At 42.8% G+C, this 27500-nt stretch overlaps 1 protein-coding gene and 2 non-coding genes across 3 annotated transcripts in view; 2 read left to right on the top strand and 1 right to left on the bottom strand.

Annotated features, from left to right (window-relative positions):
• cacna1fb (calcium voltage-gated channel subunit alpha1 Fb) overlaps positions 1-18243 on the top strand; it is a 42921-nt gene extending 24678 nt beyond the window's left edge. The window contains exons 18-50 of the mRNA XM_089006243.1: positions 1-6; positions 92-143; positions 212-272; positions 464-566; positions 644-773; positions 1594-1653; positions 1724-1830; positions 3461-3548; positions 3639-3746; positions 3966-4018; positions 4216-4362; positions 4449-4650; positions 4733-4891; positions 5115-5225; positions 5337-5420; positions 5534-5662; positions 7144-7209; positions 7329-7420; positions 7487-7646; positions 7866-7993; positions 8089-8185; positions 8274-8376; positions 8450-8551; positions 12731-12861; positions 12939-13076; positions 13136-13398; positions 13917-14024; positions 15370-15488; positions 15553-15665; positions 15763-15985; positions 16067-16120; positions 16194-16294; positions 16989-18243. The exon at positions 1-6 is cut by the window's left edge and continues 70 nt beyond it. Of these exons, the coding sequence (XP_088862369.1) occupies positions 1-6; positions 92-143; positions 212-272; positions 464-566; positions 644-773; positions 1594-1653; positions 1724-1830; positions 3461-3548; positions 3639-3746; positions 3966-4018; positions 4216-4362; positions 4449-4650; positions 4733-4891; positions 5115-5225; positions 5337-5420; positions 5534-5662; positions 7144-7209; positions 7329-7420; positions 7487-7646; positions 7866-7993; positions 8089-8185; positions 8274-8376; positions 8450-8551; positions 12731-12861; positions 12939-13076; positions 13136-13398; positions 13917-14024; positions 15370-15488; positions 15553-15665; positions 15763-15985; positions 16067-16120; positions 16194-16294; positions 16989-17252 (3862 nt within the window). The 3' untranslated portion in view covers positions 17253-18243. The remainder of the gene's footprint in view (positions 7-91; positions 144-211; positions 273-463; positions 567-643; positions 774-1593; positions 1654-1723; positions 1831-3460; positions 3549-3638; positions 3747-3965; positions 4019-4215; positions 4363-4448; positions 4651-4732; positions 4892-5114; positions 5226-5336; positions 5421-5533; positions 5663-7143; positions 7210-7328; positions 7421-7486; positions 7647-7865; positions 7994-8088; positions 8186-8273; positions 8377-8449; positions 8552-12730; positions 12862-12938; positions 13077-13135; positions 13399-13916; positions 14025-15369; positions 15489-15552; positions 15666-15762; positions 15986-16066; positions 16121-16193; positions 16295-16988) is intronic.
• Positions 18244-20441: 2198 nt separating this feature from the next.
• On the bottom strand, positions 20442-20514 carry trnam-cau (transfer RNA methionine (anticodon CAU)). The gene has a single exon. It is a non-coding gene; the product is annotated as a tRNA-Met (tRNA).
• Positions 20515-21390: 876 nt separating this feature from the next.
• Positions 21391-21463, top strand: trnam-cau (transfer RNA methionine (anticodon CAU)). The gene has a single exon. It is a non-coding gene; the product is annotated as a tRNA-Met (tRNA).
• Positions 21464-27500: the final 6037 nt, after the last annotated feature.

Raw genomic sequence — 27500 nt, forward strand, 5'->3', positions numbered from 1 at the left:
CAAAGAGTAAGTGGCGGGGGTCAAGTGGGGAGTGGGTGGTGCGTGATCAGCTGGAAGCGAGGCAGACTGCCTGTTGCTTGTCTTCATGCAGGAAAAAGACAGATGGAACAGAAGAAGAGGCGGAGGAGGAGAATGAAGTGAAGGTGATGCTGAAGGTATCAACTGTGATTTCATCTGGCTCCTTATTGATTTTGTCACTTGGTGTCCACAGGTGGACATTGATGAAGACACTGAGTACGAGGAAGAGGAGGAGCTGCCAGAAGGCGAAGATGGTGAGGCAGTGTCATACAGTGTGATCGTGAGCATGTGTGTGTGAGACCATGCGTGTGTTACCATGTGCGATTAAGTACGTACAAGGAAGGGGAAGTTCATCCAAAGGGCAAAGTTGGTGAGATATTTAGATCCATCATCTAGTTCTCATTCGAAGGACATAACATGCGTACCGTTTCCGGCCTCCCACCAGACGGCGGCGTGCAGCTAAAGATGGCTGATCTGGCACCACCCAAGGAAAAGGTTCTTCCCATCCCAGAAGGCAGCGCCTTCTTCTGCCTCAGCAAGACCAACCCGTGAGTTTGCCTTCGTGCTCTCCATATTCCGGTTTCAAAGATGCTCCATGATGTGCGTGTATTTTGTGTGTGTCCAGCATCCGAGTGGCTTGCCACACTCTGATCCACCACCACATCTTCACCAACCTCATCCTGGTCTTCATCATCCTCAGCTCGTGCTCATTGGCAGCTGAGGATCCCATCAGGGCGCACTCCTTCCGGAACAATGTAAGTACACCTCATTTGTTCTCCAAACACAAGTGCGTTGTGGGGACCTAAAAAAAAGTCAACAGAGATGGCCATCAAAGGCGGAAGCCGAGGCGGTCTCTATGCCAGTGGATTGAGCGGATTATTCTAGAAGTGGGTCAGCAGCTGACACAAACATCACCAAGCCCAAACGTGCACGCACATGGCGAGCAGCAGCAGCTGTCCTCACGCAACGAGCTCGGAAATTGCACAGATGTTTGCTTTGGGTGGGTGGAGGCCTACATTTATGGCTGGTTGATATATGCGGAGTGGACTTCACCAACAATTCGCACAATTTTCAACCAGGAGTTACAACACACCCCGTAACTCTTTGCCACATTTACGTTTCCACCCCCATCATGTTCACATTTCACGTTCGTCACAGTACCGATTTCATGTTGATAATGACAAAATATAGAAAGGTTCGACTTGCTACTTGACCACATCTGTGCACTCCAGACTACCTTCTCTATTTTTAAAGGATTTGTCATCAATTCGTCTTCTACAGTTCTTTGTTGACTGTACATCCGGCCTAAATCGCAGAAGTCACAAAAATCGAGCACATTTCCTGGGCGGGCAGCAACATTATTCGCCTGTTGGCGAATAATGTTCGCCAACAGGGGCCATTTACAAATAATGACGTGGCCCTCCGCAGAACGTGTCCCGGTCGATTTATGCCAAATTCTCAGTAGCCGAAAAGCCTTACTCATGCCCACCTTGTTCCCTACGACTTTTACAAGAGACCTCTGAACTGACTTTGTGGCGGTGACACTAACCATTCCCCACCTTGGTGTGTGTTCAGGTTCTAGGTTACGCTGACTACGCTTTCACCTCCATCTTCACTGTGGAAATCCTGTTCAAGGTAGCCAACCTGATGACAACAGTGGTTTGCTTTGGCTCACTTGCTCTCTGACTTGCCGTCTTTGCACCAGATGACAGTTCATGGAGCGTTCCTGCACCAGGGTTCCTTCTGCAGGAACTGGTTCAACTTGCTGGATCTCCTCGTCGTCAGCGTCTCACTCGTCTCTTTCTTCCTTCAGTTAGTACTCACTCTCTTTTTATCAGTCAGATGGAGGAGGAACGAATGAGTTTTTTCACAAGTTTTTGGGAGGAAGAATTCAAAGTATTTTCCAAATAGTTTATCAATTGGCGCCACTTTCCGTGATGGCCTCAAGTGGCACCTAAGCGCCGGGCTGCTGCATTGGCACCATATTAGCAGAGGAATAATTAGTAAGCAATGCCCACCTAACATGTCGTTGGCCATCTTGAAAGTGAACAGCCTATGTTCTTTTTAGTTGCAAGTTTCAAGGCTGCGACATACATCGCACCTGCCTCTATTTCCTCCAAATCAAATGATCGATATCTCAGCAGCATATATGCCAGGCTAACATTAAATAGCAAATCAGACCAGCTCGTCAGTCGAATCACCATTTTTGTCAAATGTCGCTTGCGTTATATGCAGTGACGTGCGGTGAGGTGCATGGCTGGTGAGGCACTGACGTCATCACAGTCAGATTTACAAACATATGAACTCCACAGAGTAGCTTATTCACCATTTGATTGGCAACAGTTAACGTGTTTTGTTTAAAATGTCATGTCAGCATTCTTTATATACTGTATACAAACTGTAGCATAGAAAAAAAGAATTAAAAAACGTGCTTATCGTGTTACCCTTACTTATCAATGAAGTCCAAGTCTCTCTGTCTCAATGGAGATCACTGCCAGTGAAGAAAGTCGTCCTTGATCAGTCCTGTTCCGACTGTATATTTTCAGTCTTTTGTGCTGAGAATGACCGCTCCCCTGATGCTGTAGTAGCTGGAACAGTGAGCACGAGCTGGAGCAACTTTGTCGCTTCAGGAGTAGTTTCAATGAGATCCTTCTTGGCCAAAAAGCTGAGAAGCTGTCCAGGAGATTTACATCCATCCCTCACAGTCCGGTGTTGGTCTTCCTTTAATTATTATCTCCTGCTTCGATTGAAAGTCCAGTTTAGAAAATTCTTTCAATTTAGATATGTAATCCACCTTACTGAAAATAAGGCCAAGCAACACGAAAAAATGACTGGATGGTTGCACTTTACTTGCTAACTGTTTACTGTAGCTTGCGGTCACTAATTCTATTATTCTGCAGCCGAGGAGTCGCAAGAGGAATCTGTAATCACCAGCACCCCCTGTCATGAGGCAGGAGAACTGTGTGCCTCACCTATGCACACGGTTTTTATCAAAATAAAATAAACACTGTAGTACAATGTTCATAATATACAGTGACTGTACATTATATACACCAGCTAAACTGTAGAAATTTAGTTCATCTACTAAAAGCTTTTGAACACTTTAATAGCGATATGCAGAGGGACAGCAATGCGGTCTCACTGCAGAGCAAGCCAGCACAGTTAGCATAGTCATTGCGCAATCCATGGTGAGGCTCAGCCGGCTGGTGTCTCATCGCTCTTCTCTACTTAGTATTTGAACGGTAAATGTGAAAATTCAGCGATTTTGAAAAAAAAAATCCCAAAATGGTGACGTTCAATGGAAAAAAAACCGTAAAGTACAAATCACTAAATAAATGTAACTGTTTACTTTATTTTGGCATTTGATATTTCCATGATGACAGGTGAGGTACCGCACGTCACTGGTTATATGAGCACAGTATGAGTGTTTTGGTATGTGCAGTTCCAGTGCCATCTCGGTGGTCAAGATCTTGAGGGTCCTCCGTGTGCTCAGACCCCTGAGGGCCATCAACAGAGCCAAAGGCCTCAAGGTAAGCAAAATGGACGCAATGATGATGATGATGATGATGATGATAATGAAGCTTAGTATATGTTATTGTGTGTGTTTGCGTGTCTCACAGCACGTGGTCCAGTGTGTGTTTGTGGCCATCAGGACCATTGGAAACATTATGATTGTGACTACATTGCTTCAGTTCATGTTTGCATGCATTGGCGTACAACTGTTCAAGGTGAGAAGAATCTGCTTCCAAATGCCTCTTTCACTCAATCCAACCCACAACCCAAGTAGGTCCATCGGTCTGAACAATTACGTACTGACCTCTGTTTATAAATTGATGCCCCAATGCCTATGTAAGTTGTCATCTGTGTATTTGTCTGCCTTTGTGTATGTATGCGCATTGCACATAATTGTGCAAGTGATAAAAAAATTGCGTTGTTTGTTTTATCAGGGGAAATTCTATCGGTGTACCGATGAGGCCAAACACACACCTGAGCAGTGCAAGTATGGCCAACTCTAACGTCTGTATTTTTATTTTATTTTATTTTTGATTTTCATTCATTATTGTATTATATTCTATTAAAATTGTAATTTAATTGTATATATATTTTCTATTTTCAATTTGTATTTTATTTTATTTTATTTTATTTTGTAAATCACCATGAAGTTACGAGCACCTGTTTGTGTGTTGGTACACCCAGAGGGACGTTTGTGGTGTACAAAGACGGAGATGTGAATCATCCGATGGTGCGGGAAAGAATTTGGCACAACAGTGACTTCAATTTTGACAACGTGCTCATGGGAATGATGGCACTCTTCACCGTGTCTACATTTGAGGGCTGGCCTGCGTAAGCGCTCTGTCACTGCGTCTTTGTGTGCCTGTGCTCTTGTGGTTTTACTAACTTTTCCAGCACCTGCTCTGCCATACCCTCAGCCTGCTGTACAAGGCCATAGACGCCAATGGGGAGAACTCAGGTCCCATCTACAACTACCGTGTGGAAATTTCCATCTTCTTCATTGTCTACATCATCATCATCGCATTCTTCATGATGAACATCTTTGTGGGTTTCGTCATCATCACATTCAGAGAGCAGGGCGAACAGGAGTACAAAAACTGTGAACTGGACAAGAACCAGGTGACCCTACCCTCCCTAACTCCACCTACACACAGAAACTTAAATTTCATCCTTCCTTGAGGTCACTTGTCATCCCCCGCAGCGTCAATGTGTCGAGTATGCTCTCAAGGCTCAGCCCCTCAAGCTTTACATCCCCAAGAACCCGGTCCAGTACAAGTTCTGGTCCATCATCAACTCCACGGTCTTCGAGTATGTCATGTTTGTGCTCATCCTGCTCAACACCGTCACGCTGGCAGTCCAGGTAAACACCTGTGGGTGGGACTGAGGGGAGGTGGGGCTGAGCCGGAACAAGGGTGCACAGAGTGAAATGAGGAAAGGTGGGGCTCAAGAGGGACCAGTCCAGCTAGGGGAACTTGGAGTCAAATGAGGTGGTTGAAGTCAGCTCAGGGAAGGTGGAGCTGAAGTTGGGGGACCCTCACATGGGACAGTGTGTGACAAGTGTGTTTTTTTATATGCATGTTTAGCACTATGAGCAGTCCAAGACTTTCAGTCACATCATGGACATCCTCAACATGGTCTTCACTGGACTCTTCACTGTGGAGATGTTACTCAAATTGTTAGCCCTCAGACTCCGGGTAAGATGGGTGAGATGCCCTTTTCAGCCAATCTTGCCACGGTGATGGCGTTAACCTTTGTATCTTTGTGCGTTTGTGTGTGTATGCATGTTTGTGTTTGTGTGTGGGTAGCATTACTTTGTGGATGCATGGAATTCATTTGACGCTCTCATCGTGGTTGGGAGTGTGGTGGACATCGTCGTGACGGAGTTCAGCGTACGTACACAAACACCCCAAAATAAGTGTGTGAAAGTCATTACAGGTCACAGACCTGTGTGTGTGCATATGTGCGTGCGCGTGTGTGTGTTTGTCTGCGTGCTATCTATCAGAGTGGAGAGGACAGCTCTCGAGTGTCCATCACCTTCTTCCGCCTCTTCCGGGTGATGCGATTGGTCAAGCTGTTAAGCAAAGGAGAGGGCATTCGCACCTTGCTGTGGACCTTCATTAAGTCACTGCAGGTCCAATTTTTTATTACAGCTGTTTTACTGTGTCACTTCACCGTTTTGATGCAAACTGTCTGGTTAACCATGTCACCACCCTCTGCATGATTATGGGCCAGTGTTTCACAAGTCACCAGTATTTAATGAAGGTTATTACTATGTTAGACATTAAAGGACAACCGACACATTTTTTTTTGTTTCCTAACTGATGTGAGGAAAAATGTTCTCTAGCTTCTAAAATACCCAAAACAACAATAAAAATTACATAAAGTGTCCCAAAACTACTTCAAAATGACCTGAGAAAGTTTACGTTTCAGAAGGTCCCGCCCCCTTGTTTGTGACGTCACGTCAAGACGTCTTGCCTTGCTCTAAAATCAAAACAATGGCTTCAGATTCTGAGAAAATGTTTTCTTATTACTCATCCAGTTATGAATATGATTCAAATACTTCTGAAGAGGAAAGCATACATTTTTGCAATTGATTGAAGAAGTCCTTCCGTGTCATTTTGAGGCGTCTGGACTGCAATGTAGCGTCCCAGAAAATGCACAAGATGGCGCCCAAGCTCCATTGGAAATGGGCTGATTTGTCTTCTGGGAATTTGTGTCAGCTAGTATCAAATTGTAGTCTTGGTATAACGCACAACGATTCATCATCGCATTATTTGTGTTTTCCTTCTAATTTCGCCATCAACACGGATCAACACGAAGTTTTCAGACCAAACAAAGTACTCAAAATGCATTGTGTGTCGCTTTCTCGGTCAGTGACGATACCTCCCGTGACGTCACTACAGGACTCGTCACCAACTCAAAAACAAGACTTCCTCAATATTCAGCGCGAGTGTTAAAATGTAAAATATAGCTATATGCGGTGGAATCTTTGTAAAATATGCTCAGTCAAAGTCATTTGTAGTGATTTTACAAATTATGGACACAATTTGTCCGAGGGCGTCGGTTGTCCTTTAAGAGACTAGACTAATAAAGGTTCATCTAATCTAATCTAATTTAATCTAACCTAATCTAGTCGAATTGTTCTAATCTAATCTGGTCTGGTCTAATTAACCTAATATGATGTACTCTCATCTAATCTAATGTGATTTGATCAGATTTTAACTATTCTATTCTATTCTATTCTATTCTAATCCGAATCTGAATCCTCTTTATTGGCCAAGTATGTAAAACACACAAGGAATTTGTCTCTGGTAGAACACACTGTACTCGTATCATTATAAAAAAGACATGACAAATAAATATGGATTATAAATCTAATCTAATATAATCTAATATAATCTCACATTATCTAATTTAATTGGATCACATCTGATCTAATGATCTGATGTAATTAATCTGGTTCGATCTAATTAATCTGTTCTGTTCTAATCTAACTAATCTAACTCAATTATTGTAATCTAAAATCATACCCCTTTTTGAACCCAAAATTTGCCACTGCTGAGTAAATGGGCTACCGAATGCAGTTCAATAATTGGTCTGGTGTCTTCTCAGGCGCTGCCGTACGTTGCCTTGCTTATTGCTATGATCTTCTTCATCTATGCAGTCATCGGCATGCAGGTAAATGGATCTCGGTGGCGAATGAACTCCTGGTAATATTTGGGTTCTGTTGAGAGGTTGACTACCTTGCTTTGTTGAGGTAATCAACCGTGTTTTGTGACTTGTATACCCTCCACCAGACGTTTGGAAAGATTGCCATGCAGGATCACACACAGATCAACAGGAACAACAACTTCCAGACTTTTCCCCAAGCTGTGCTCCTCCTCTTCAGGTCGGCAGATTATCATCACTTCTTATTCAACCTCTTGATTGCACGCGGCTCTGTGTGTGCACGCAGGTGTGCGACAGGCGAGGCGTGGCAGGAGATTATGCTAGCCAGTCTTCCTGGGAAACGCTGTGATCCCGAATCCGACTACGAGGCAGGAGAAGAGTTCAGCTGCGGGAGCAACTTTGCCATTGTTTACTTCATCAGCTTCTTCATGTTATGCGCCTTCCTCGTGCGTGGGATTCACGTCACTAACACACAAGAATAAAAATTATGTTATTACTATGTTATTACAGCGGTTTGATTGTTTGTTTTTTTACATATGTACAACTTTTTATTAAACAGCACACACACACACACATACACACAGACACACACAAACATACACACACTGTAGATCTTACTTTAATTCCAGATGTGTGTAGGGATGCATGTGTATGTGTGTCCACAGATCATCAACTTGTTTGTGGCTGTCATCATGGACAACTTTGATTATCTAACCCGCGACTGGTCCATCCTGGGCCCACATCACCTGGATGAGTTCAAGAGGATCTGGTCAGAATATGATCCGGAGGCCAAGTACGACCGGCATTGGGTGTAAACGTCTTCGTGGTAGTATTGAGGCATAAATGTCACTCATGGGAGTCTTCCATTTCTGTGTTGGTGTTTCTTAGGGGTCGCATTAAACATTTGGACGTTGTGGCTCTTCTTCGGAGGATACAACCTCCTCTTGGCTTTGGAAAACTTTGTCCTCACAGAGTCGCCTGTAAGGTACTGCGAGCTCACATCTTAACTTTAATGTCGGCTACGACGTCTCAGGGCGAAGAGGCAGGTCATTGCTGAAGTTGATTTTTGTTAGCGTCTGGTGGCGATGAACATGCCTCTGAACGCAGACGGCATGGTGACCTTCAACGCCACTCTCTTTGCGCTGGTCCGCACGGCCCTGAAGATCAAGACCGAAGGTAGATATATTGGAAGCTAAGGCTACGGTTCACCCGGATGCCTGTTGATGAGTTCTGTTGGTGCTGTTGCAAGGCAACTCAGATCAGGAGAACGAGGAGCTTCGGGGGATCATTAAGAAGATCTGGAAGAGAATGAAACCCAAACTTCTGGATGAGGTCATCCCCCCACATGAAGGTTATTTTGAGTAGTACTCGGCTTAGCACGGGTTATCTTAGCTGTTCAAGGTCAATTTTCCAAAAGTTAACTAGCAATTACACAACTGGATCTGATTTTCTGCTCTGGTCTTACCCCCTCCAATTGTACAGCTAATGAGCTTCCTGTAACGGACCATTTCCTTGTTTCAATAACGTTTCCACCACCCCCTCTCTCTCCAAACCACCATTATCATTTATTGAAATGTCAAAGACATCAACACTATCACCCTTGCTGCAATGATTGCCACCCTGAATCCGGACTCCAACTCCTCTCCTGATGAACTGGTTTCCCAGTACAACGCGGACCTCACTAACACTCTTAACGCGCTTGCTCCCGTAAAGTCCCGGTCTGTCCAATTTACTCGGTCCACCCCCTGGTTCACCCCTCATCTCCGTTCCATCAAATCTAAAACTCTGCAACTTGAAAGACTTTACAGGAAAACTTGTCTCACTGCTCACAAGGAAATTTACACAGCTCAACTCACCCATTACAAGGAGTCTATCTCGCGCGCAAAATCACAACACTACTCTGGACTCAACGACTCAAATACTGGAAACACGTGGGCTCTCTTTTCTCTGTATAACAAAATCATTCAACCCCCTGTCTCTATTCCCCCCACTTTTATCCCTCAGACACCTGCAATGCTCTGCTTCTATTTTTTTTTATGAAAACATCAACAAAACCCACCAGCACCTAGGCTCCTCTGTACCCCGCCCTTCCCCCAACCTTCCTACACCTTATCAACTGTTATCCTCTTTTAAACTCCCCCATCCCTCAATAGTTTCAGACTTCGTCATCAAATCTAAGAATTCTTCCTGTCAGCTCAACCCCCTCGCTACAATCCTGATCAAATCCTGCTTACCCTCTCTGTTTCCTTTTATTTCAATCATTGTTCACTCCTCGGTATCCACTGGAATTGTTCCTGTCCCATTCAAAACTGCAGCTGTCACTCCAATCCTGAAAAAAACTGGTTCCGATCCCAACGATTTCAATAACTTACATCCAATTTCTCATCTTCCTATCTAAAATTCTTGAAAAGATGGTTGCCTTCCAGCTTCACTCTCACCTCACTCACAATAACCTTTACGAACAATTCCAGTCTGGTTTCTGTCCCCGCCACAGTACAGAATCGGCCTTCATAAAAATCACTAACGATCTTCTTATGGCAGCAGACACTGGTTCACTCTCTATACTCATCCTCCTCAACCTGACTGCTGCTTTTCACACCATTTCTGACACCATCCTGCTCAACAGACTTTCCAATTTAGGCACCACTCACACCCCACTTCGCTGGTTTCACTCCTATCTCTCTGGCCGCTCACAATTCATCCAAATCAACTCCTTCACTTCACGGTCCCCTCCTGTGTCTTCTGGTGTACCCCAAGGGTTTGTCATGGGACCATTCCTCTTTATTATCTACCTTCTTCTCCTTGGCAATATTTTCCTAAATACACTTTCACTGCTTCGCGGATGGCACCCAACTCCACCTCTCCAGTAAATCCGACGCCTCTCTTTCACATTCATCCCTTTCATTTTGCCTCTTAGAAATTAAATCCTGATTTTCCCATAACATCCTCAAATTTAACAGTGAAAAAACTGAACTTCTCCTTGTTGGTACCAAATCCACCCTACACAAAGCAAACGGTTTCTCTCTCACCATTGACTGTTCAACCATGTCCCCCTCCCTTCAGGTCAAGAAAGAGCCTGAGTGTCATCCTTGACAGCTTACTATCTTTCCACTCCCATATAAATAACATCACATACCGATTATTGCAACTCACTTCTTTTTGGTGTACAGTACATCAAAAATTTCTCCATTTACTCCAACTGGTCCAGAATTCCTCAGCCCGGATCATCTAAAAAAACTCCTTTCACCACATCACCCCGTCCTCCAGCAGCTCCACTGGCTTCCTGTCAAACTAAGAATTGAATTCAAAACACTTCTATTGCCATTTAAAGCCATCCATAACCAAATTTCTGCTCCCTCTCGGTTCCCAGATCCTCATCCGTCCTCCACCTCTGTGTGCCCTCTGCCCGTCACACCACGATGGGGCGTAGAGCTTTCAGTCGCTCTGCTCCCAAACTCTGGAACTCACTTCCACTCAACAGCCGTAATATCGACTCTCTTCCCCCTTTCAAATCCCACCTCAAAACCCATCTGTTTAAAATCGCCACAGTTTAGTTGCATTCACAGTTTAGTTTAATCATCATTATTGCTTATCATTTTATTGATGTTTTTTCCCGGATTATTATTATTATTATTATTATTATTATTATTATTATTATTATTATTATTATTATTATTATTATTATTATTATTATCAGTGACGTGCGGTGAGGTTCATGGCTGGTGAGGCACTGACGTCATCATAGTCAGATTTACAAACATATGAACTCTATAGAGTAGCTTATTCTCCATTTGATTGGCAACAGTTAACGTGTTTTGTTTAAAATGTCATGTCAGCATTCTTTATATATACAAACTGTAGCATAGAAAAAATAATTTAAAAAAACGTTATCGTGTCACCTTTACTTGATGCCTTTCTGAAGAAAGGCATCGATAACTTCTTTGTAGAAGCTTTCCTTATCTTTCTTCAAGTCTTTCTTCAAGTCTCTCTGTCTCAATATAGATCACTGCCAGTGAAGAAAGTCGTCCTTGATCAGTCCTGTTCCGATTGTATGTTTTCAGTCTTTTCAGTGCTGAGAATGACAATCTCATCTACTTCTACAGCAACAAATGGGGCTGCACCGATCTCCTTTTTAATGTCATTTCTAATGACATCACCAACTGCTTCAATTAAATCGTTCTGTATTCTGTTTGACAGGCCAGAAACACAGTGGATGTCTCCAAATGTCTCGCTAGCCTGTCATCTTTCTCATCGAAAGCATGTAATATTTCAACATAGTTGCCACGATGAGCAGAGCCTTTACTTTCATCATTTCCACGAAATGTTGTTTGGCAAGAAAGCAGGTGGCATTGATGAGATCTTTTAAAATCTCCAGGTTCTCCTTTACCTTAGCATTGTGGATGCTGATGTTGAGTCTTTGCTCATTTTTGATGAGGCTGCGTTGTAAATTTTTCAGGTCGCAATATCCCATTTGAGTCCAGACATTGTCACAAGTTAAGAACAGGGCAGGAAAAGCAGAAAAGGAAAAGCAGAAAAGGCGGTTTCTTGCTGGACATCCACACAGCAAGCCTTTTCGTGTGTACCAGTCCGCCTGAAAAGAGCGAGTATTGTGTCCCGTTGTCTGAAGCAAACCTTTTAGCTCCGGTGTTGGTCTTCCTTTAATTATTACCTCCTGCTTCGATTGAAAGTCCAGTTTAGAAAATTCTTTCAATTTAGATATGTAATCCTCCATTCTGAAAGTGAGGCCAAGCAACACGAAAAAATGACTGGAGGCTTGCACTTTACTTGCTAACTGTTTACTGTAGCTTGCTGTCCCTAATTCTATTATTCTGCAGCCGTGGAGTCGCAAGTATCTCTGGAATCACAAGCGCCCTCTGTCATGAGGCGGGAGAACTGTGCGCCTCACCTACGCACGAGTTTTGATAAAAATAAAACAAAATAAACACTGTAGTACAGTGTTTATAATGTACAGTGACTGTGCATTATATACACCAGCTAAACTGTAGAAATTTAGTTCATATACTAAACGTGTTTGAACACTAATAGTGATACGCAGCGGGACAGCAATGCGGTCTCACTGCAGAGCAAGCCAGCACAGTTAGCATAGTGATTGCGCAATCCATGTTGAGGCTCAGCCGGCTGCTGCCTCACCGCTCATCTCTACTTAGTATTTGAATGGTAAATGTGAAAATTCAGCGATTTTGAAAAAAATCCAAAAACGGTGACGTTAAATGGACAAGAACTTTAAAGTACAAATCACTAAACACATATAACGGTTTAATGTATTTTTTCATTTGATCTTTCCATGACAGGTTTCCATGATGACAGGTGAGGCACTGCCTCACCTGCCTCCCCTGACTGCACGTCACTGATTATTATTATTATTATTATTATTATTATTATTATTATTATTATTATTATTATTATTGTGGTTGTGTCCGGAAGGGAAAGCCAAAGAAAAAGAAGATTATTATTATTATAACTGTTGACCAGACTCGTACCGTTTCTTTCCTGGTGTTTCCTACCCCAGAGGAGGAAGTGACAGTGGGCAAGTTCTATGCCACCTTCCTGATACAAGATTACTTCCGAAAGTTCCGCAAGAGGAAAGAGCGAGGCGGTCTGAGCGTGGAGACCGACGCCACCAATCCGTCGGCTGTTCAGGTCCGTCGATGAGAAGGTCAGAAATGGTACGCCGGACGTTTATTGCTTGACGGGTGTGTGGGTGTGCACTTTTGCAGCTGTGTAAAGCGGGTCTGAAGACACTACAGGATCTTGGTCCAGAGATGCGTCTAGCCCTCAATGAAGACCTGGAAGAAGAGGAGGAGGAAGAGGAGGAAGAGGAGGACCAGGAGGAGATCTTGGGCGACGAGGAAGAGGTCGGTCTTCTTTTTTGTCCTCACACAAACACACAGTCACATTCCCCGCACCTGTGCAGACTTACAAAATGGGACCCTGCAAAGACCGGCGAGGATCCGTCAGTCCGGGCGGGGTCACGGTTGACGGCGGCGTGGCGAATGGCGGTCTGATCCATCGGGTCGGTTCTCTCGGCAAAATGTCCAACGGCGGCGATTGGGATGCTCGTGCGTCACGGCGAGATAATCCGAGGTCGTCTGTCAATCATCATCGTCGCCGGCCCTCCATCGCCAACGGCCTCTTGGACCACCCCCACAAGAGGCCGTCACATTACAAACATGGGCGGTAAGCAACCACCGATAATCAGCAAGGGTTAAGATAAACTACAAATCTAGAAATCAGAATGTTTACGCTACACACAAGTATAATTGATGCTAACATATGCTAACATATTCTGTGTGTATTATTATTATTATTATTATTATTATTATTATTATTATTATTATTATTATTATTATTATTATTATTATGGTTACTGTGGTTATTGTTCATATTAATAAACATCAACCCAAGCTGCAACGTAAAAGCCCAGGGTCCAAATCTGGCCTACCACATCTTTTTTTTTTGGCCCGCGAAAACAAATCAAGCATGTTAAGTGCCATGATAGTTATTCATTAATTTGTTGTGGGCTCTAAATGTAATATGTGGAGAGGATGAAACATTTCAATGGCTTCTCCAAACTCATAATGGTCCCCAAGAGGAAACCGTAACTACAATGTGGCCTGCGGCAATAAAGGACTTTGACACCAATGGCTTACGCCAATGGATTTGAGGCCGAAGCTCATCCGTGCTTTGTGTGATAGGAGGGACTTGAGGGACAGACACTGGAGGAATGGAGACATGGACATGCCCAGAGAGTCACCTTACTACACCAGAGAAGATGATGCAGACAGCATTACTTCCACAGAAAGGTACACACGCTGGTAATGGGAATTGCAGCTCTTTTTAGAGAGCCATTTCTTTTGGCTTGGCTCACTAAAAAGCTTTCGGCTCCCAAATGGCTCCTCAGTTTGTTTGTTTGTTTGTTTGTTTTTTTGCTTAAATCATTTTACTACCAAAACTAATGTACAATTACATGTAAAACAAATTAATAATGTAAAAATATACAATATATCTTTTTTTTATTTATATGGCTTTATTTATATTCTTCTGAACGCACATACAACATGGAGTGCTCCAAAAAATATATAAAGTACAAAAACGAACACCCATCGAGAAAAAAAGGGCAAAAAATGTCCAATCTCTGATTGTGTATCTTTATAAATTTTAAAGGACAACCGACACCATTTTTTTGTTTCCCAACTGCCATCGGAAAAATGTTTTGTATCATCTAAAATACCCAAAACACGCAGGCTGATATTTTTAGTCAAATGCAACACACCAATAAAAATGACTTAGTGTCCCAAAACTGCCACAAATGAGCTAGAAACTGGGGAGATTCAGAAAGTCTCGCCCCCTTTTTCTGACGTCACACACTGCCTTGCTCCAGAATCAAAACAATGGCTTCAGAGAGTTCAGATTCGGAGAAGATGCTTTCTTGTTGTTCATTGAGTTATGAATATGATTCAAATTGTTCTGAAGAGGAAAGCATAAATGTTTGCAATCGACTAAAGAAGTCCTTCCGTATCAATTTTATATATATATATATATATATATATATATATATATATATATATATATATATATATATATATATATATATATATATATATATATATATATATATATATATATATATACAGTAAAGTCTCGTTATATCGATATTCAAGGGAGTCCGAAAAAATATCGATATAACCGGGACTATCGATATATCCGACCCTGTTTGCATGTAATTTTCTCCGTGCATGCATATAAATAGTATCGATATAACCGGGACTATCGATATATCCGATATCGATATAACGAGACTTTACTGTGGTATCGTAATAAGCGGGACTATCGATATAACCGATATCGATATAACGAGACTTTACTGTGTATATATATATATATATATATATATATAAGCAAAAAAGGAAAAAAAAGAAGTCGCTCCTATAAGCAGCTCCCAATCAGGAGCTGGCTCCAGTCGTTCACTTGAAAGACCTCTAAGAGATGGTTCGTTTTCGAACGACACATCACAAACACATGCACACACGTTCCCGCACTTCGCGGCAGGTTTACAAAGCGTCTGTGTGTTTGTTTGTTTTTTAATGAAACTCGAGCAGCGTGTTCTCCAAACCTGTCCAGTAAAGAGGATTTTGAATTCTATTCTAGGTATTATGCTGATGATTCTCCACACCACGATGGCCACGCCCCCTACCGTCACGACGCTAACGGGTACGGCGAGGGCAGGAGGACGACGCGGAGACGTCTTCTTCCGGCCACGCCCACAGGTGAGATGCAACTGATTCCAATGTGGCATCACCAAAGATGGATGACGACAAAACAAACCGACAGGTCGAAAGCCATCGTTCAATATTCAGTGTCTGAGACGACAGGGCAGCAGTGACGACTTGCCCATGCCGGGAACCTACCACCCGAATTCTCCTCCGCGTCGCACCCGCACTCAGGCAAACAAATGAAAACACACACACACACACACACACACACACACACACGCATACACACGCTCGCATCGTGTCAACGTCTGTTCCCGTTTTCCCGCAGACATACAACAGTTACGAGTGCTCCCCGTCGTCCGGTCCGGCGTCAACATCATCCTCCACATCCTGGGCCAATCCTTGCCCTCGCCGTGGGCGCCTCTTGTACGCACCTCTAATCCTGGTGGAGGAGGAGGGTAGTCCGTCATGGGGGCGATCAGGAGGAGGACGACCAGGAGGAGGAGGACCGGGAGGGGGTCGGGAGGACAAACCGACCGTAGCGGGAAGAGGTGAGTCGCCTTCGCTCAACTCAGCGCTGGCAAACCGATAGTCGCTGGGCTGTTCATCGGATGTCGCATTTCCACCTGCAGGCGTCAGCGTGACGGGAGCGGCGCCGAGTCCCGCCTGGTACGGCAGCCCCGGAGGTAAGCCAAGTCCTCAGAACCAAAATGAGCCCACTCGCCGATTGGCATTTGACTTGGCCTTTATGTTCCGCAGACCCGCCTCCTTACAGAGCCTACACCACCCTTAGAGTTCCTTCGCAGCTCGGCGCTCCATTTGGCGAGAAACGGGGCTCGGCCGACAGCCTGGTGGAGGCGGTGAGACCAGACGCTCTTAGCTAGGGCGGGTTGATTAATAATAATAATAATAATAATAATAATAATAATAATAATAATAATAATAATAATACATTTACATTTACATTATTTATAAGCGCCTTTCAAAGCTCTCAAGGACACATTACAATCACAAAACGGACATAAATAAAATCACCGATAAAATTATAAATAAGTACAAGAGATAAAACTATACAGAGCATGCGATTTTAAATAGGTGGGTTTTAAGATGGTATTTGAAGGTAGAGAATCAATATTACGGATGTTGGGAAGGCATTTAAACACGGAAGTTTCGGGGAGAGAGATTGAACAGACTTTCCATTTGTCCAGGTAGAAAATCCCTAGATCACCTCCACGGGCAGAATGGCGGGGTTTGGCAATGTAAACAAATCCCAGTGGAGTAGGATCATTGAGTTTTGAAAAATCGCCAGGAGTTTGCCATGTTTCGTTTAAACAAAGAAAGTCATGCTTACGGTCTTTGAGGATGTCCTGGTGTATACAGCCCTTGCTGGTAAGCGAGCGGATGTTTAGTAAAGAAAAAAGAAACTATCAGACATCACTCAATAGAAAATTGACATCACAGACCGTATGCCTATCAAGGAAGCTGGGAGGAATAACCAATCAAATTACAGTAAGTTGGCACATCCAATTTAAATAAGTTGATTTTTCTCGGCAGGTTCTCATCTCGGAAGGTCTCGGCCTTTACGCACGTGATCCCAAATTCGTGGCGTTCGCAAAGCGGGAGATCGCCGACGCGTGTCACATGACGGTGGACGAGATGGAATCGGCCGCGAGCGATCTGCTGGGATCCGCCAGCCGTGACTTCCTCAACACCACCGGTGGAGATCCAGCTGCGCTATACAGCGACGAGGAACCGATCAGGACGGGCCGAGCGGAGGAAGAGCTGGCCGATGAGATGAGCTGCGTGACATCGTTTTGATGGACGGACACTCATGGCCCATCTGAGAGCGGAGAAGTGAGACGTCTGAAAAGCTCTACAGGAAGTAGAACCTGAACAACAGAGAAGCTCACAAATGTGGCTTCAAGTCGCATATCAAGATGACGAACCTCCAGATGTTTACAAAGAACAATGGCTGAAGAAAAACATCTAGTTGGGTGTTGGGTGCTATCGGTTAGCATTTTCCAGCGGGCGACATAGCATGCTTGCTACACAGATTTAAAACATGGGACTTATTTCTGCTCCCGGCAAAGACTCTTCCTTTATACTTTTTTAGTTTGACCTGGGTTAGAGCAAGCATTATTGTCTGTCACGGATATTGCGATGCCGTCAGATGCATATTAGCCGAGGCACAAGCTCGTGGCTAATTGCTGAGAGGTGGCCAAGGGGGTTATTAGCTGACCTTTACCAAATGAGGGTCACATGAGCCGCCGTGTTGTCTGAAAGAAAATGGTATTCAACAATTGCTGTTTTTTTCACACTGTGCTGTTAGCGATAAGCTAACGCAGGATAACGGATTCTATTTGATGGATAAGATACTGACTGCTTTGACTAGTCAAAGAAATTTGTGGCGATGTCAGCAATTGAAATAAGATGGTCAGACATATTCGTGGAACCAATTACTTTTAGAGTAGATGCCAACAAAATATTTTTTGTACTATTTTTCTAGCGAGCAATACAACGTTTACTGGATGAATGACTGCTCATTAGCATGTAGCCACATATGGAAGCTCTTGCCGCTTAGCTGACGTCCCCGTCAGGATACTCTCGGGGATTTGTGACTTTTATATATGTTTTGGATCTACTGCAAGGTGGATTTTCGTTTTTGATCTTTTTTGTTGTTGTCAAGATGTTGAGTTTTTTTGTATCTTCTCGTGTTCTTCCCGACCATCGACCGAAGGGCTCACTGACGGGTTTCCCTCCAAATTTCAGTCACGCGACCAAGACAACCGTGCGTACCTCAAATAAATAAAAAAAGAAACAAAGGTGTGTTCGGTCACTCAAGCCTTCATAAAACATACAATATTTCATAGTACAGCTTGGTGATTAATGATGGTTTGAATCTATAACAATAAGAATACAATAAGAGGAACACACAGGAACACTCCCGCTCCGTCTGTGGCTCTCTTACACATCCAGCATCATGGACGTCGCCAATCAGGTAAAAAGAAAAGAAAGAGAAAAACAACAGCAACGAACAACTTTCATCCCACCAGTGCCACATTTAACTGGTGACCAAAGTTTTGAAGAAATAACAAAGGATTGATGTCTCCCCGAGCTGGTGGCCCGGGGTCAGTTCAGGGTCCTGAAGGTTCCCCTGGGCTTTATCAAGATCCTACAGTGGGTTAGTGTACACCTAAAATAAAAATATTTGCATGAGATAAGCACGTGTTTTGTAACAATGGAGATTTGATTCCCCAGTTCTTCTCCATCTTGGCCTTCTCCACATGCGGAAGCTATTCAGGAATGCTTCGTGTGGCTGTGGAGTGCAAGAACCGCACGGACAGCGACATGAGGATGGAGGCGGATTTCCAATATCCTTTCAGGTCTGGAACTGACCTAGAGTCCATGAGAAGCTATGAAAAGGGAGGCGGGGGGTTCAAGTCCAAAATGTTTGTAGAATATGAATTAGGCAGGAAAAATATACCTTGTTTTTATCCATTGTGGAAGGCGGCCATTTTGCTACTTGATGATATCACATGGCAACTCCATTTTGGGAAACAGTAGTTCCTTGTCATGTTTGACAATAAAATGGCTGCTAACTAGAAAATACACTCTGAACATTTATAGTTGTATAAATGTGGAAATGTACACAATACAGTATGAATTTGATGAACTTGATGTTGAAAAGGGTGTGTGTTGTCAGGAGTATTGGAAAATGAAAAATGAATGACCTGAACTTGATACTTTTAAATGTTGTGAGGATGAAAGCATAGGCGTGGTGAATTCAGATAACATTAGAATACTTTTTATACGCCTGTGTAAGCTCTCAGTCGTACAGGAGTGGTCCTTCTTGGATTGTAAAGTAATTATAAAAGAGGACAGAGCGCTAAAAACAGAAGTCTTCAGGAAGGCTACGCACACTGACCAATACTTACTTTTTGACTCTAACCACCCTTTACAACATAAACTATGAGTTATCAGAACCCTCCAGCATAGGGCTAAACTAATACCAACTAGCACTGAAGGTAGAGAAAAGGAGGCTAAACATATCAGGAGACCACTCACTAACTGTGGGTACCCTCAGTGGTCATTCAACAAATGTCAGAAAGAAAGAATAGCGAACGAAACCAATAATTCTCAAGATTCAAAAAGGAGAGGAGTAGCAGTACCGTACATTGCAGGAGTTTCTGAAAAATTACAAAGAGTCCTTTGGCAACATAAAATTCCTACTTATTTCAAACCGATAAACACGTTAAGGCAAAAATTAGTGCATCCAAAAGATAGGCTACCAAATGAAAAACAAAGTAATGTAGTTTATTCCATACATTGTAAGAATGAAAATTGTAAAGAGCAGTACATTGGGGAGACTCAACAAATTCTCAAAAAAAGACTTTATCAACATCGCAGGGATAATACCAGTGGGCCTCAATCGGCAGTACATTTGCACCTAAAAGCTAGCAACCACTCATTTGACGACAATGAGGTTAAAATCTTAGCGAAAGAACATAGATGGTTTGAAAGGGGCGTAAAAGAAGCGATTCTTATAAAACAACAAAATCCTTCGTTAAATCGGTCTGGTGGGGTGAGGTTCAATTTGGATCGTTCATACAATAGCCTGCTTAGGCAAAACAGGTTAGGCAACTTTCGCAATGCTGATGAGGGTCGTTATGCTGATGAGGTGATACCGGGGGCAGTGGGGGTAATAGGCCAATCGTTAGTCAGGAATGTAGGAACAATCAGTGGGGCCACAGGGAGGGGTCCCCCGCCCCTCCCAACCTGAGAGTAGGGACCTATCATAGCTGTGTCCGGCGCCACCATGTCTGGACATTAGGGATATATAAATGGGGCCGATACGACCAGTCAGACTTTAGTTCGCTGACGAAGCCTCTTGGATAGGAGGCGAAACGTCCAAAACCTTCACTTTTGTACAGATGACGGCTGAAGAAACCTTCTCATCAATACTTTTTATAGTTCCAAAATGGGGAAATTCACCCCCCAAAAAAGAGTTGCCCCGTGTGAGGTTCGAACTCACGACCTTCAGATTATGAGACTGACGCGCTGCCTACTGCGCCAACGAGGCTCGTAAATGCTGCTAACACTTATATTAACTCATTCACTGCCAGACGTGCAAATACTTGTCCACACAGTTCCAGAGCGTTTTCGTCATTTTTACTCAACTTGCAGGACCCACCAAATATTGAGCTTTAGGACTACATAAACGTTCAACACAGTGTTAGAAACTATAGACTCTCTTCTTTCATCAGGAAAAAAAGTTCATTTCCAGCTGATTTTGTTCTGAGATCTCGGCTGTTAAAATCAGGCGGTCTCTTGCCATTTGCCCAATGTTTCTTTAAAAGCCGGGAACACAAGTTTTTTTTTTCTGCAGAGAAGCAAATTCAAGCAGAAAGGTCATTAAAGACCAAATTTTTAACTTTGGGTGACACTTCAAACACCTGGACAGTTGTTTAGTTTGATTAAACAACAAAAGAAAAAAAGACTTTTGCCGACAAAATTTCATTTGTTTAGTTGTGTTAAGTTCATCCTGTTTATTTGATATCTAATTTACTACATATTATTTTCTTACAGACAGTGTTTCTTAGGTGTTCAATTACCTGACATGTTTCGGCATATACGTTTTTTACCTGACATGTTTATGCTGAAATATGTTTATGCTGAAATATGTCAGGTAATTGAACACCTAAAAAACACTGTGTGTAAGAAAAGAATCTGTTGTAAATTAAATTTATGTAGATTTATAACAGATTCAGAACCAGAAACAGAACAAAAATAATCTATTGTGCGCATGTGTGTATGTAAATGTGTGTAAGTAAAAATTGCCGAAAACTCCCTGGAACTGAGTGGACAAGCATTTGCACATGTCCGGCAGTGAATAAATTAAGATAACTGTTAGCAGCATTCGCATTCGGATTACAGATGATCCTGCTTGTGGAAGTGAGCCTCGTTGGCGCAGTAGGCAGCGCGTCAGTCTCATAATCTGAAGGTCGTGAGTTCGAGCCTCACATGGGGCAGCTCTTGTTTTTGGGCCGAATTTCCCCATTTTGGGACTATTAAAAGAATTTTTATGTTATTATCTGAATTCACCACGCCTATGCATTCATCCTGAAAACAAGGCAAGTCGTCTTGGCGTGATGTCACGAACTGGGAGGGGGGGGGGGGGACTTTCTGAAAATGCCCAATTCGCAGCTCAATTTTTTGAGCACACCTCGTTCGTGTTTTTCGATGATATCCTTCTTCTGCTCAACTGTAATTTGCTTTTGTGTCTTCTTCTGCATAACACTAGCCTGTGGTGAAGTCATTTTCGGTTCAATAATAGCAAAAGTACTACACTCGATCACAAACCACGTCCACACTCAAAGAAACGTGGTGACGAAAACTAGTCCGCCAGCCACCATGGCGACGTGTGGTTTGGTTTGTCCGCTGAAAAATATATGCTCGCTAATGTCATGTTCGTGAGGCAAAAAGTACGTAAACTGAAGCGAGAAGATGAAACGCACAGATGTCTCATTGAGTTGGTTCGCCCTTTGCAGTGTTGTGTTGTCACACCTGCCATATTGGATGTGGGAGAGCTGCTGCACAAACAAACAAAATAAATCTAAAAGTGTAACCATAAGGACTGAACTGGCAAAATTCACAACACAAAGTGTAGACAACTTTATTTTGATATGATCATGTTTTGGGCTGATAAGTTTTGTAAATTGGTGGAAGTTGTAATTCCAGTCCAATGAGAGGGAATTCAGAGAGCAGGTTATAGTCTGAGGTTGTAGTCCTCAGTGATGGGTCTTATTCCAAGTGAAGATAAACATCACAAAAGAAGATTCTACCTTTGTCAGACGGTACTCATCCCAAGCTAGAGTCTTCTACCAATACAAAGTTACAGTCTTTTGGGGTAAGAGTGATTTGTAGTGAGTGTCTAAATCAGATGATCTCTCTTGTACTGTCTGATTACCTCTAATGTTCTATACCAGGGGTGTTCACACTTTTTCAGCATACGAGCTACTTATAAAAACTACCAAGTCAAAATGATCTACCCACGACAAAAATGCAAAACATAATTATTTTCAAATGTTTTAAGGATTCTTTGTCTGTACAATGTATGTTGATGTACCTTCCATAACTGAATAAGCCAATATTGCACAACACACATAATAACTACATATACATAACATAATAAATAACTATTAACATTTTTTTGTAATTACCTGAGTTTACTTTGATGACTTGCACTGAATTGAATCAGCCAGGGATGCATAGTCCGGACAGTAGCTGCTGACAGCCAGCCTCAAGCACATTTCCAAATAAATGTTCATCACTCATGGTGGAACGGTATTTGGACTTAATGATCTTCATGTAGGAAAAGGCTGACTCACATAAATAAGTGGAGCCGAATAATGCAGTCAAGGAGGTAGCACATTTCCTCATGTTGGGGTACTTTTCCTGTTTGAGTAAGTTACAGAACTGTCCATGAGCCCTGGACTTCAGCAGTGAGAACACTCACAATCTCCGATGTCTTTCCACATTTGCTGGGTTAAATTCTCAGCCGTGGCTTCACAGCGCCGTGTAACTGTATGTCTTGACAGCTGCAGAGCTTTGATTGAAGATAATATCTCTGCCTTATTTTTAAAGTCTCTGAACAAGGAGTCAGCTGCTTCAACGAATGCTTCTTTTACCATCTCTCCGTCTTGGAAGGACTTATTGTTTTTAACGATGGCGTGACTCACCCGGAACGATGCTTCGGTGGCGGCTTTCGCTTTTGAAGTATGTTGAGTGAAAAATGACTGCTGTCCGGACAACTGGGATTTTAGTTCGTCCACCGCTCTCTTTCTCAACTGGCTTTTCGGCGGGAAGTCAATGTCGTATTTTCCATATACGGTCCGAAAATGGCGGGCCACATTTTCCCATTCCGTATGAAAGTAATATGTTTTGCTCCCTTACTTGGTCCCGCTTTCTCACTCATTTTGATCACCATATGTTTTAGCAAAGGCTTAAAATCTGAGGTAATTCGCTGACTAGCTTGTAAATTTTGCTGCGTTTAGCGCCGTTGTTTACGCATGCACGGCGACCTAAAGGTAAAAATTCAGTTCTGAATGGTTGCCCTGTATGTCAGTCAAGTGACGGGACGTTTGATAGGCTGACAAATGTTTTTTTTACTGTCACGCTGCGATCGACCAGTACTACCTCCGCGATCGACCAGTAGATCGCGATCGACGTAATGAGCACCCCTGTTCTATACCCTGCTCTGATTGCCTCATCAACATTGGTATCACCTCATTAGCATGACGAAGCCTACGTGGTAAAGACCTATGTCGGCAACAGTCTAAATTAAACCTGAAATGGTGATTCAGTGAACGGTTTTGCTGCAAAAATTACTACTCATTCAAACCATGTATTTTCTTTAGCTAAGATTTTAACCCCAAATGATGATCAAATGAGTGGTTGCTAGCTTTTAGGTGCAGATGAAATGCAGATTGAGGCCGACTAGCATTGTCCCTGCAATGTTGAAGTCTTTTTTTGAGCATTTGTTTAGTGTCTCCAATGAATAGCTTTTTATAATCTTCATTTTTCAGAATGAACTACATTACTTTGTTTTCCATTCGGCAGCCTATCTTTTGGATGTACAGGTAACATCCGAGTTACGACCGGCGCAATCTACGACCACCCGTACTTACGACCGCCAGACCCTATTTTATTAATTTTAATTTAACGCATGGCACCGCAACGCACTAGCAGCCAGGCAACACGTACAACAATTTTGCCCAGCCAGCCAGCATCTCATCCTTGCACAGCAATCGACCGTGTGATGCACCGGAGGACCAAAAAGACCACTGAGGGTGACAGCAGTTTGTGAGTACTCCCCTGACATGTTTTGACTCCTTTTACTTACCGTCAATACTCGTGTTAATAAGGGACACTTGTCTTAATAAGGATACCAGACCTAATGAGGCAATCAGAGCCTATAGTTATAGAATGTATTAGAGGTAACGAGACGGAACAAAAGAGATAACCAGATTGGCTTCAGTGGGCAGTCTGAAAGGAGAGTACTGAGAGACGATTCTTTTTCTCAGAGGGTTCCATTCTTGAGAGAAGGTTCCCAAGTGAAAGCGCAAGTGTCACGGGAAAGTTCCTTTCATCACTTTGCTGCTGTGAAATGTAAATTTCTCCACTGTGAGACTAATAAAGGCATATCCAATCCAATCCATCCAATCCAAAGTTCTAGTCCCCAGCTAAGGTTTTCTTCCTGAAGCCAGATCGTAGTTCCCAGAAAGGTTCAAGTTCCAACTCTTGTCTCAAATTAAGGTTGGCGTCTCCCGTAGAGACAATTATCCTATGGTAGGCACCTTGTGATGATGTTTACATTTGAGTGATTTTTCTTATCGTTGATTTTTATTTTACATTAATTGATTTACTTCCAATGGATGCAATCGCGTAAGAACATTAGTTTGTCATCATTTGTTCATCTTGGGCAAAAATGGCACCAAATTGGGCCAAAAACCAATCAGTCAGTCTTCAGCCCATGCGATTTGGCTTTAGGTATAAAATGGTCGCCGGCTCCCTCAGCGGCAAAGCAATGGGGGGGGGGGGTGGCTTCTTCTCCCATTCCTCCAATTTGCTACATTCAATACTCCATACGGCGTCTATTTGTAGATTGGCAATGGTGATGATAACGATTGTAATGTCTCGATTGTTGCAATGCCGCTCCCCTTGCTGTGTTTATCCACTGAAATGATTAAATAAGCAAGAAAACAAAGTTATCATGTGGCATGATTGTGAGCAAACGCAGAAATCAAAAGTATATTTTATTGTGTGGCCAAGGCAATTATACTAAATGACTCAACTGGTTTCACCAAATAGCACAACACAAGAAATTTACCGTGCAATGTCAAAAGCTGTCATTTCTCACTCTGAAAATGTTGGTGTTTATTTTCAAACTAAGATATTTTCACCGCTGGGGTTTCAAAACAAAACGGGAAGTCATAAATAATGGGGTATCGAGGCCGGAATTACCGTGCTTGCTTCAAACGACGGGAGTCGGGAAAAGACGGGAAACTACTGGTTAACTACCGGTTCTTTTCCAATGCGATGGTATCCACGTAAAGACTGGCTTTGTGTATGCTTTCTCTGCTGACATCAGAAAAACGTTTTATAGCATCTAAAATACCCAAAACACGCAGGCTGATATTTTAGTCAAATGCCAGGCACCAATAAAAATGAGTTAAAGTGTCCCAAAACTACTTCAAAATTATGACTTTCAGAAGGTCCAGCCCCCTTGTTCGTGACGTCCCGCCAGGACGTCTTCGCCTTGCTCTAGAATCAAAACAACGGCTTTAGATTCGGAGAAGATGCTTTCTTGTCACTCATCCACTTATGAATATGATTCAAATAGTTCTGAAGTGGAAAGCATACATGTTTGCATTGATTAAGGAAGTCCTTCCGTCTCATTTTGAGGCGTCTGGAGTCCAATGTAGCGTCCCAGAAAATGCACAAGTTGGTGCCCAAGCTCCGTTGGAAATCAGAATCAGAATCATCTTTATTGCCAAGTACAGTGAGACCTCAACTTACAAACACCTTAACTTACAAACGTTTCGTCTTACAAATGTCAAATTTATGATAATTAAACCTTATAATAAGCACTATTTTCATAATACACACCCACCATGGTTGGCGGAGTGATCTTCGGCGGAAGCACACGACCGAACAGCACCAGAGGTTAAGTTACCAACAGTCCATATGGAAGGTGACTCTCCTTCCATAAGCCATCAACGACCATCAAAAAGGTCAATAAACCTTTATTTTACAGCACAGTTTATTTCTTTAATTACAGTCATCATGTAATGCGCCTCTCTTTCCAAACAGCAATTCCCTTTGACCTTCGACCTCCAACGCCATTCCATCAAGCCATAAATGACCATCACAAATGTAAATAAAGTGACTTTATGATACAATGCAGTGTATTTCTTTCATTACAATACAATAGCACATTTATTATACATAGAATAATGTATGTTGTATGTAGTTTTTTAGGCTTATTTAGTTGAAAAGTATATTTTATGGAAACCCAGGAATGGATTATTCCCATTTTAATGGTTTCCTATGGGAATTTTTTTGGGGAGATACACACTTTTCGCCTTACACACTCTGTCTGGGAAACAATTAAGTTCGTAAATTGAGGTCACACTGTATGTAGAACACACAAGGAATTTGTTTCCGGTAGAAACAATGGGCTGATTTGTCTGCTGGGAATTTGTGTCAACTAGAATCAAATAGTAGTCTTGGTGCAACACGCGATTCACCATCGCGTTATTTATGTGTTTTCCTTCTAATCGCCATCAACACGGATCAACACAAAGTTTTCAGACCAATCAAAGTACCCAAAATGCATTGTGTCTCACTTTCTCGGTCAGGGGCGTTCCAGACGTGACGTCATATCAGGCATCGTCATCAACTCGAAAACAAGACTTCCTGAATATTCAGCGCGAGTCTTAAAACGTAAAATATAGCTATATGCCGTGGAATCTTTGTCAAATACGCTCAGTAAAGTCATTTGAAGTGATTTTACAAATTATGGACCCAACTTGTCCGGGGGCGTCGGTTGTCCTTTAACTATCTGAGACGATGTGGAACCATATGGAATATTGCAATCATAAAACAAAAATCTTTGCTGTAAGAGAAGCTTGTAGTCCTGAAAGGAGGATGCCGGGAGAAGGTGGCAGACCCAAAACAAAGGTTTTGTTCTGAGAGAAGACTCGATTCTAAAGAAAAGTTGCAAGTCTTGAGTGAATATACATGTCCCAAGGTAAGGCGCTACTCAAGAGAGAAGGTTTCAGACTTGAAAGAAGATTCTAGTGCACAGGGAAGTTTCTTATCCCAAGAGGAGGTTGGTATCACATATGGTTTTGTCACGATTTGGTTGGCGACAAACGGGTGGCGCTGTCGCCCCCGCCGGCACCTGCACAGGTGTTGGTCGTTCCAATCAGTGGCAGTTAAAAGGACTCCCGGCACGACCCTTCCGTGTCAGGTCATTGTATGTATTTGCTGAACCCTGTCAGG

Source organism: Hippocampus bargibanti, linkage group LG01 (genome assembly GCF_051943395.1).
Source record: "Hippocampus bargibanti isolate YZ-2025 linkage group LG01, ASM5194339v1, whole genome shotgun sequence".
NCBI classification, from domain to species: domain Eukaryota; kingdom Metazoa; phylum Chordata; class Actinopteri; order Syngnathiformes; family Syngnathidae; genus Hippocampus; species Hippocampus bargibanti.